The 11321-nt window shown below is 40.7% G+C and overlaps 1 protein-coding gene across 1 annotated transcript; it reads left to right on the top strand.

Annotated features, from left to right (window-relative positions):
• Positions 1-10321: 10321 nt before the first annotated feature.
• LOC129468224 (CDGSH iron-sulfur domain-containing protein 1-like) lies at positions 10322-10760 on the top strand. The gene has a single exon (XM_055253493.2). The coding sequence runs from the start codon at positions 10369-10371 to the stop codon at positions 10693-10695; it is 327 nt and encodes a 108-aa protein (XP_055109468.2). The 5' UTR covers positions 10322-10368; the 3' UTR covers positions 10696-10760.
• Positions 10761-11321: the final 561 nt, after the last annotated feature.

Here is an 11321-nt window from a genome sequence, read left to right as displayed (position 1 = left end):
AAGATTAACAATAAAATTGGAAATATGGTTAAAAATACAAAGCTGTTTTAACATTGCAAACTTAACAGTATTATATACCTTAGAAAAGCAAAACCAAAAATGAACTGATATAGCTATCTCAGGCTTTGGTATAGCTGAGACTTTGGGTCTCAGGTCTAGGAAGGGCTTGGCTTTCTAACATCTGAAAGTAGTGCTCTTTGTCACTTGGTCGTTTGACTCTGGTTTTTGCTTTAATTTTTTTTTTCAGTGAAATCCACAAGTGGCTCGTCCATGGTTCTGGGATTTCCAGCAACTTCTTCAGATGCATAAAACTCTTTTGGCCTATCTTCCACTGAGGCTGTTGTCTTTTTAGAGAAAAGCTTTTTATCTCTGACAATCACTTTCTACTAATCTCTGGAAAAAGGCCTCTGTTGTCTTCTCATAAACCCTAAAAATGGGTCTGTAGGGCCATGACACTCCAGAATGTTCTGTGCTTGTGTACAGCCCAGGAGTTCCCATAAACTAGCAATGACTCCCCTAAGGCATCCTCAGCCATTAATACCTGTATTAGGGTTCTCCAAAGAAACAGAACCAATAGAATGTGTGTATATACAAACATGCAGAGAGGGAGGTATTTATTTTAAGGAATTGGTTCAAGCAGTTGCGGAGGCTTGACAAGTACAAAATCTACAGGGTCTGGCAGCAGCTGGAGATCCCAGGATGAACTGCAGTGTGAGTCCAAAAGTCATCTGCTACAGAATTCCTCCTTGCTTCAAGGTCAGTCTTTGCTCTTAAGACCTTCAACTGATCGGATGAAGCCTATTCACATTATGGAGGGTGGTCTGCTTTACTTCAAGCCTACTGATTTAAACATTAATCTCATCTTTAAAAATACCTTCATGGAAGTATGTAGAATAATGTTTGACCAAATATCTGAGCACCATGGCCAAGTTGGCACAGAAAATTTGCCATCACAATACCTCCTTCAAGAAGCCCTTTCTAGGGAGCAGCCCACTGAACACACTCAGAACGTAGCCTTCCTCCCACGCAGCATCCCATGCCTTCAGGGTACTATGGTGTTTTACAAACATGTCAATCTCACCTACTTGAATCCACACACCTCAATGGCAGAATCACTTCTGATTCATCTCCGTAGCCTGCTACCAGCCCAAACCTGACAGAGATGGCTCAGTAAGTGTTTGCCGATTGAAAGAATGAATGATCACTGTAGGAGCTGGGGGAAGCTGATCCTACTTCCTCTCTCTTGAGAGGGTCTTGCTTCTCTCAAAACATCTTTTCAATAGACATTTGAACATGCAAAATAGAGGCGGTTTTTTTTTTTTTTTTTTTTTTTTGAGACGGAGTCTCGCTCTGTCGCCCAGGCTGGATGGAGTGCAGTGGCGTGATCTCAGCTCACTGCCAGCTCCTCCTCTCAGGTTCATGCCATTCTTCTGTTTCAGCCTCCTGAGTAGCTGGGACTACAGGTGCCTGCCACCACGCCCGGCTAATTTTTTGTGTTTTTAGTAGAGACGGGGTTTCACCATGTTAGCCATGATGGTCTCGATCTCATGACCTCATGATCCGCCCTCCTCAGCCTCCCAAAGTGCTGGGATTACAGGCGTGAGCCACAGTGTCAGGCCCAAAATAGAGTTTTAAGGCAACCTGGTGTGGTTTCTTCATGGGGAGACAAGGTACACATGAGACCAGTTAAAGATTATAGCACACCAACCTCACTTAATACCAAGTTGGTACTACAAATAGTACCTTGGGTAACCCACTGTAAGTCTTTCTACTGATCATTTCTAACCAATGAGGGAAATACTTTAGGTATCCTGGATAAAAGCACCTTGAAGTCAGGATCTGAACACTGTGACAGGCCCTCTTGCATCTCACTCTGGACCAGGTTCTGAGCTGGTTTCTTTCTTGATGTCAGATCTGAAAATCCTGCAAACTAAACACATCTGATTCCCAAACCACCTCCTTGCAGTCAGGAATGGCCCATGCAGTGACGCATTCATGGAGGGGCTCCCACAGTTCCCAGCCCTGCCAAATCACTGACATGCTTCCCCAGACACTATGAACGGTGCCAGCAAGTCCCGCTGGAAGCCGAGTCTCCTCATGTCCTGATTCTGTTCTGTCTTCAGACAGACTCAGAGGGGAACATGAGCATGAAACACACAGCAATGCGGCCATCAGCCAGGGACATCAGAGCCCAACCCACTTCTTCTTGGGGTGAAGACAGACCTAGCACTGACAGCAGAGGGAGGCGTGATTTCCCCAGCAAAGTCCAAACTTCCTCACTGGGAGCTTTAGAAACCTCTAGATGTGAAGGTTACTTATCAGGGATCCATGAGGCCAGGAGGGTCAAAGAAGGAAAGGGAGCCTGGGCTAGGGAATGGCCTGAGGGTGAAGGATCTCTCCCCACCACCTTCATTTCTGGACTATTTGATGAAGGAAGGAGGAAGCATTGCTCTTCACTGGTGTCGGGGGCAGGGAGCGGGGGAGGAATACAGGTCTGGGAGATCTGCCTCTGATTAGCTGAGTGGCTCTCAGCAAGCTCCTTAAAAGTCCTGGTTTGTGTCACAGTGGAGGGGAGGTGATGGAGGACAGGCAGTCCTCGGGTGATTAATGGTGTCTGGGTTTCCACCTCCAGAATTAGTGCTCTAACTCTTTTCTGAGAACTGGATGCAAGAGTCTTTAGCTAGAGAGGTGCTCCCTTTCACTCCCCACCCACACACCCTGCGAAGTGCAGAGCCAGGCACACAGATTTCTCCATCAACAGCTCTTGGATTGACGAAGAAAAGTCTTCTAAAGGGAAAACATTGTTTTTCATTGACTAGGGTGGGTTAGCAATGAATGAAGTTCCAGGACCCTGAATTCCAAATGGCTTCTCACACGGGTCAGGTGCTTTCCTCGGTGGTGTTCTGCCTGGGGGGTCTTCTCCTGAGAACAAGGCCTATACCTCCTCCTGTCTTATCCTCTTAGCCAAGAACAGGACCAGACACCAGCTGGGTACTAGGTGAAGCTCCGGGGTGAAGGGGCATACATAGACGAAGGGATGGATAGAGACACTGAACGTGTTTGTGAAAGAGCACCTGGCCTCTGTAGACCCTGCCTTGGCCTGAACTGGATTTCCCTGTTCTAATCATCACCCAGCCTTTGCTCTGCAGGGAAATATATGGGTGAGCGGAGAGCCACACATACTTCCCCAGTGAGCTTCAGCTCGCCCCCTCACCATCAATCTCCAGGAGGCTGGCTCCCCAAGTGGCTCATTGTTTCTGGTTTTATCTGAAACAAAAATAGACTCTTGCAAACATTCCAGTCTTGAGGTCATCAGTTCACAGGCCTCATCCAGCCCTGGCTGAGGTTCCTCCGTCGAGCTCACTCAGGACACTGTGGCTGCCTGGGCACAGCTGGCTTCATTGCCATTGTGGCTTATTCAACACAGCATGTTCTTCCCTCAGGCCTTTTAGATGGTCCTTGGATATGAAGCTATTCACAGACAGCAATGCCAAGCACTCAGACACCTTAAATAGCTGCCAAGACACAGACCTCCGGGGCCAATCATGTCCCTTTTGGGGAATGACTCAGTTACCACTCATGAGAGCCACCATGACTTCTCAGGGCCCCCAGGGCATACTGCATGGACAGGGCTCTCTTCCCATAATTCATTCCATGCTATGGGTGTTTGTCTATATATCTTGCCCTGTCGTTGGAGGGGAAGCTTCTGGTGGGTAGAAGCCAGGTCTGATTCAGCCCCAGGACCTTGCCAGCGAATATAACCAAATTCCCTCCTAGACAATTTTGTTAAAAGAGGCCTCATCAGGAAATATTTATTTATTTATTTATTCATTCATTCATTCATTCATTCATTTATGAAAGGATCGACTAAAAGACACCCACTCATGCTATAGATTCTGGAATGTTCATGTCAAATTTGGCCAGGTCATCAAAGCTCTTTGTCCAGCCTGTATCCTTTGACCACCACCTCCCATTCATTTTTCCTGGCTTGGATATTGTCACTGTGGCCTCTGCTTGCATCGGGAACTGGTGTGAGAAAGAGCCATTGGGAGACACTCCGATTGAGTTTTGGAAGGAAAGCCATCCAGTTCTTGGCACAGTGCCCCACTTTTGTCTAAGATTTTTCCTAAGAATCTGGTTTGTTGTTATCCTATGGGTGATGCTACTGCTCAGATTTCCCTATTTGCCTTTGCTGCTAAGAAGTTTATAGACTAATTGCCAACCCATCACTGGGAATGCATACACAGGATTGCATTTTGAGGATTAATCTTACCTCCAACATTTTTATTTTCATACCCCTATTTTCCCTTTGCCCAACCCCCTATATTTTATTGTATCTTGCTGTTTATAAACTGTGCCCGGTTTCTTTTGAGACAAGTTGAGGTCTAAATTTATTAATAGATTAACTTATTTTAAAGTTTTATCCAGGTGGGCGCGATTGCCTGTAACCCCAGCACTTTGAGAGGCCAAGGCAGGCAGATGGTTTGAGCTCAAGAGTTCAAGACCAGCCTGGGAATGTGACAAAACCCTGTTTCTACAAAAAAATTAGCTGGATTAGCTAGTCGTGGTGGCACACTCCTGTAGTTCCAGCTACTCAGGAGGCTGAGGCAGGAGAACTGCTTGTGCCCAGAAGGTGGAGGTTGTAGTGAGCCAAGATAGCACCAAGATAGCACCTTTGCACTCCAGCCTGGCCAACAAAAATGAAATCCTGTCTCAAAAAAAAAAAAAAAATTTTTTTATTTTTTTTTAACGTTTTATCAATGAGGGTAGGTCAAGTTTTGCTACATAATAAATAACCCCAATATCTCAGTGGTTTAACAGCACAAAGATCAATGTGTGAATTTATTTATAACACTCCCTTATTTATTTCTCCAGCAGCATTGCTAGGAGCTATGCTCCAGGCCATCACCATTAGAGGTTGCAACCTGACATAAACTCCTATTTGACATATGCTTCCATGATCACTGCGGCAGAAAGGGGAGGGTAAGCATGCATTGGCTCTTAGAGATGCCATACATTACTTCTGCTCACCTTTCACTGATCTTAGTATGTCATATGGCCATAACTGATTACAAGCAGAGCAGAGAAGTACAAAACTACCATCCACCTGAAAGGTGGAACACTGAATATTCACGAATTCTGTTAATGGCAAACACAATGCAAGGGCAACCATATAATATACCATTCAAAATGGGACACTTTTGAGAGTGGAAGGAGGATCTAACAGTAAGAAAAACTAAATAGTTTTCTTAAGATTCATGTGTTGCCTAGCAAATTATTTTATTGATAGACCACAAAATTATTCTATTCAAAAACTAATTTCAAAAATAAAATTTCTGGCCAGGTGCAGTGGCTCATGCCTGTAATCCCAGCACTTTGGGAGGCCGAGGAGGGTGGATCACTTGAGGTCAGGAGTTCAAGACCAGCCTGGCCAACATGGTGAAACTCTGTCTCTACTAAAAATACAAAAATTAGCTGGGTGTGGTGGCATGTGCCTGTAATCCCTTCTACTCAGGGAGCTGAGGCAGAAGAATGGCTTGAACCTGGCAGGTGGAGATTGCACTGAGCTGAGATCATGCCATTGTACTCCAGCCTGGTGACAGAGCAAGATTCCATCTCAAAAAAATTAATAAAATTTCTTCTAAACCTATAATACAGACTTGTGTACATCAAGTCAAAAAAATATGTTGTAAAGATGTCAACAATAGATACTGGGGACTACTAGAGGTGGGAAGAAGGGAGGGGGGGCAAAGGTTGAAAAACTGTTAGGTTCTCTGCTCAGCATGTAGGTGGCTGGATCATTCATACCCCAAACCTCAGCATGGCTCAATATGCCCAGGTAACAAACCTGTACACGTACCCCCTGAATCTAAAATAAAAGTTAGAAAAAAAGTTTTAAACCCACAAAATAAAATAAAATTATCCTTTCTTTTCCAACTAGAAAAAGAGATAGAGATTTTGGAAATTGTGAAGAAAAAAGACTTTCTACTCAACAGAAAAACTGAAAGAATATAAATAAATAATCACTGACAAGGAAATATAGTTAAGCAATATGAAAAATGCTCAACTTCATTCTTAATAAAAGAAATGCAGATTGAAAATTTTTTTTTAAATTTAATCTTTATGTTGATCATCTGAACATTAAAAAATAATGTAAACAGAATAATTTATGTTTGTTATGGATTTGCATATTTAATTCTGTTTCCTAGACATATTACCCTCTAATATTTTATCACCAAAATTTCAGAGATTGTAATTTTTTCACGCTGATCTTATCATTTTAGACTTCACCATAAAATTGCCTGCAATTTTCTTCAAATTGCACATTATGATTCATACATTTGAAATCATTGATGCTTTGAATTGGCCCTTCTTTGTAGAGTGCAATTTTTTTTAATTGAGAAAGCATTTTGCCTCCTGGTACTGAGATATCTGGAAAGCTTGGAGAAATTTTAATGAAATTGAGGATATTGTCCATTTTAATTATTTTTCATATTTGAAAAGAGTAAATATTTCACTTCAAGTATTTTCACAGATACTTTCCTTTTGCCTCAGAGCAGTTTTCTTTGCCAAAACATGTTAAGTAAGTTGTCTCTATGATTCTTTTGAGTAGTTCACCAGTTTTACATGTTCGAGATCATAGGCCTACTCAACTCCACTCCACCACATTGCAGAATACAAATTTACTTAACTACCATGTGAGCACCATCACGAGATTCGCCCCATAAATCAAGATAGTCCAAAGCACTTAGAAAATTTGAATATTAAGTGTGGTACACCATTTTATCTCTTGTGATTTATTTTTTTTCAGCTTCTCCCTTGCTTTTGTAGAGATAAATCTCAAAGTCTTCCTACTTACAGGGCTTGTTTTTAGTAGTCACAATTCAAAAAAAGATTCATAAGCTGATGTCTTAAGATGAACCACTTACTTAATTTGGTTAAATATCTCCAGCTGGTTTTAAACAAAATGAACCAAAATTTAGAGAATTTATTTACACAAAAGCTGTACAACATTTTAAGACACAAGTTGATTCACAAAGTAGTTCTTTAAAAATTCAAAGATTTCTAAAATCTGACTGACAATAGGCAGGAAAGAAAAATGTGTATACTGTCATGCTAAACTATTTCACACTCAAAATCAGTTTTGTCACAAAATTTTGTAGTTCAGTTTTCTGAGTACATATAAAATTACTCAATTTTTTACAACTACAGTTTCTTTTTTTTTTTTTTTTTTTTTTTGAGACGGAGTCTCGCTCTGTCGCCCAGGCTGGAGTGCAGTGGCGCAATCTCGGCTCACTGACTGCAAGCTCCCCCTCCCGGGTTCACGCCATTCTCCTGCCTCAGCCTCTCCGAGTAGCTGGGACTACAGGCGCCCGCCACCACGCCCGGCTAATTTTTTCTATTTTTTAGTAGAGACGGGGTTTCACCATGGTCTCGATCTCCTGACCTCATGATCCGCCCGCCTCGGCCTCCCAAAGTGCTGGGATTACAAGCGTGAGCCACCGCGCCCGGCCTACAACTACAGTTTCTAATTCAACTGATGGGGGGAAAAGCGACATTTGGAAACAGTTATTAAGTATGTGTGCACCCAACCAACTTCAAGTACATTCTGCGTCTATTAATATCTTAATTTAGTAAGAAAATTATTTCCTCTATAACACTGTGTTCCACCAAAATTTGTATTTTTATTATCATTGAAGAGAATCTCCAATATTCAAGGTCTTAACATTCATTTCATCTGTTTCACTTTTGACAAAATGATCTTACAAAAGCATTACAAACATACCTCAGAGATATTGCAAGTTCAGTTCCAGACCACTGCAATAAAGCAAATATTGCAATAAAGTGAATCACATGAATTTCTTGGTTTCTCAGGGCATATAAAAGTTATGCTTACACTATACTGTAGTCTATTAAATGTGCAATAGCATTATGTCTAAAAAATACTTTATTGCTAAAAAAAATGCTAATGATTATCTGAGCCTTCAGTGAGTTGTAATCTTTTTGCTGGTGGAGGGTCTTACCCTCAGTGTTAATGGCTGCTGAATGATTAGGGTGGTGGTTGTTGAAGGTTGGTGTGGCTGTGGCAATTTCTTAAAATAAGACAACAATGAAGTTGCCTCATCAATCGACTCTTCCTTTCACAAAAGATTTATCTGTAGCATGTGATGCTGCTTGATAGTGTTTTATCCACAATAGGACAACTTTCAAAATTGAAGTCAATCCTCTCAAACCTTGCTGCTGCTTTATCAACTAAGTTTATCTAATATTCTAAATCCTTTTTTGTCATTTCAACAATGTTCACAGAATCTTCACTAGGAATAGATTTCATCTCAGGAAATCACCTTATTTGCTCACCCCTAAGAAGCAACTCCTCTTCCATTGAAGTTTTATCATCATATTGCTACAATTCAGTCACATATTTAGGCTCCAAGTCTAATTCTAGTTCCCTTGCTATTTCCACCACATCTGCAGTTACTTCCTCTACTCAAGACTTGAACCGTCAAAGTCATTCATGAGAATTGGAATCAACGTCATCTAAATTCCTGTTAATGTTGATATTCTGACCTCCTCCAATGCATCACAAATGTTCTTAATGGCACCTAGAATGGTGAATGCTTCCTGGGCAGTTTTCAATATGCTTTGCCAAGATTCAGCAGAGTAATCACTATCTATGGCAGCTATAGATTTACAAAATGTATTTCTTAAGTAATAAGATATGAAAGTCAAAATTACTCCTTGATCCATGGGCTGCAGAATGGATGTTTTGTTAACAGACATGAAAACAACATTAATCTCCTTGTATGTCTCTACCAGAGCTCTTAGGTGACTAGATACATTGTCAATTAGTAGTAATATTTATAAAGGAATCATTTTTTCTGAACAATAGGTCTCAATAGTGGGCTTAAAATATTCAGCAAACCATGTTATAAACAGATGTGCTATTATCTAGGCTTGATTTTTCCATTTCTAGAGCACAGGCAGAGTTGATTTAGCATAATTTTTAAGGGCTCTAGGACTTTCAGAATGGTAAATAAGCATTGGCATCAACTTATTGTCACCAGTTGCATTAGCCCCTAACGAGAGAGTCAGCCTGTCCTTTGAAGCTTTGAACCCAGGCATTGACTTCTCCTCTCTAGCAATGAAAGTCCTAGATGGCATCTTCTTCCAATAGAAGGCTGTTTTGTCTATGTGGAAAATCTGTTGTTCAGTGTAGCTGAGGTAGGAGGCGGGACTCAACTCCAGAGGCAGGGCTTGGACATCAGTCCAAATTGAGGACTAGCTAAAACAGGGACTGGGTAGAAGCAGCTTTCCATAAGGCATACCCAGGAGTGTGCCATGTCAGTTTACCACTGCATGGCAACACTCAGGAGTTACCACCCTTTTCCATGGCAATGACCCAACAACCCAGAAGTTACTACCCTTTCCTTAGAAATTTCTGCATAAACTGCTTAATTTGCATGCAATTAAAAGTAGGTATAAATATGATTACAGAACTGCCCCGAGCTGCTACTCTCTGCCTATGCGGTTGCCCTGCTCTGCAAGAGCAGTCATGGAGCTGTAACACTGCCACTTCAATAAAGCTGTGTTCTTCTACACTACCACTGGCTCTCCCTTGAATTCCTTCCTGGGAGAAGCCAAGAACCCTCACAGGCTAAGCCCCAATTTGGGGCTCACCTGTCCTGCATCATAGCCAACTTCCTGAATTATCTTAGCTAGATTTTCTGGATAATTTGCTGCAGCTTTTATATCAGCACTTGCTGCTTTTATGTTATGGAGATGGTTTCATTTCCAAAACCTCATGAACCAACTTTTATTAGCTTCCAACTTTTCTTCTGCTGTTCATAGAAGGCAGGTATTACTTAACATTCTGTCTGGAAAAGGAGCTGGATAAGGGAGCTCCTTGTATTATAGCAAAGCAGCCTACATTTTATGTGACATAGTACATTATTAACTCTAGGTATAAAGAAATAAGCTAAAGACACACATTGTTGTTCCTAAAGCAGCCACCAAAATAATAATGCAAAACACATAGCTAAAAATTCAATAGAAAAATCAAAACAGAATACTAAAAAAATTTCGATTAACTCAAACAAAGGAAGGAAAAGAGAAAAAGTGAGACATAAAACAGAAGCGACAAATACCTAAAAATGGTAAAATGGCAGACCTAAATCCCACTATATCAATAATTATATTGAATGAAAATGAACTAGATACTACAATTATAAGGCCAATATAGTTGGGATGGATTAAAAAAGAAAAAAGTTTCAACTATAGTCTGTGAGATGAAACATAAATATAAAAATAGGTTGAGGAATCCATTTGTGCCTGGTAGCCTAGTGCACACACCTTGCAAGCAATGACGCCATGAGTCTGACTTCCAGCTCCAGCATACAAGTTGAATGGATCGCAGCATTTACTGCTGCTGCTGGGACAGCTGCAATTGGTTATCTAGCTTACAAAAGATTTTATGATAAAGATCGTCAAAATAAAGCTATGATGAATCTTCACTTCCAGAAAGGCAACCCCAAGATAGTACATGCTTTTGACATGGAGGATTTGGAAGATAAAGCTGTGTACTGCCATTGTTGGAGGTCTAAAAAGTTCCCATTCTGTGATGGGTCTCACACAAAACACAACGAACAGACTGGAGGCAACGTGGGGCTTCTGATCATCAAGAAAAAAGAAACTTAACTGGACACTTTTGATGCTGCATATCAACTTATTGTGAAGTTAACTGATTGCTTAATTAGAATGACTACCACCTCTGTCTAATTCACCTCCCCTGGGTTCTAAATGTGGTATATTGCAGACTGCAGCTTTCGTATTCATGGCATTTGTCTTACTTTTTGAAACATTGTGGTGCACATTTGTTTAAACAAAAAAAAAAAAAAAAAAAGGAAAAACCAACCTCATGGCCTGTGGGTTATTTTGGTCTTGTAAGGATCAGTTTCTTTAAAATATTGACATATACAGTTGTATCTTATATAGAATATAGTTGTATCTCGAAGTCAACATATTAAATTATTCTCAAAATTTTTAAAAATATATATTGAAAGTAGAAGGAAAGAAAAAGATAACTAGGGAAACACATATCATAAAAAAAGCTGGAGGAGCTACATGCACATCAGATAAAATAGACTTCAAGAAAAGGAGTGTTAGCAGAGATAAGAAGGGACACTGTGTAATGATAGAGGATTCAATTCCACATAACAAGCCTAAATGTGCCTGCAAGTGATAGCAAGCTTTAAAACAAATGAATCAAAACTTAACAGAAGTAAAAGAGGTAGTCAAATCTGTACACAGAGTTGGAGATTTTA

Source organism: Symphalangus syndactylus, chromosome 18 (assembly GCF_028878055.3).
Source record: "Symphalangus syndactylus isolate Jambi chromosome 18, NHGRI_mSymSyn1-v2.1_pri, whole genome shotgun sequence".
Lineage (NCBI taxonomy): Eukaryota > Metazoa > Chordata > Mammalia > Primates > Hylobatidae > Symphalangus > Symphalangus syndactylus.
Note: the sequence above shows the minus strand (reverse complement) of the source record. Positions and strands in the feature narration are given on the sequence as shown.

Excerpts from the sequence above, each read along its gene's own strand:
- LOC129468224 (XM_055253493.2), top strand. The coding sequence starts at position 10,369 with ATGAGTCTGACTTCCAGCTCCAGCATACAAGTTGAATGGATCGCAGCA.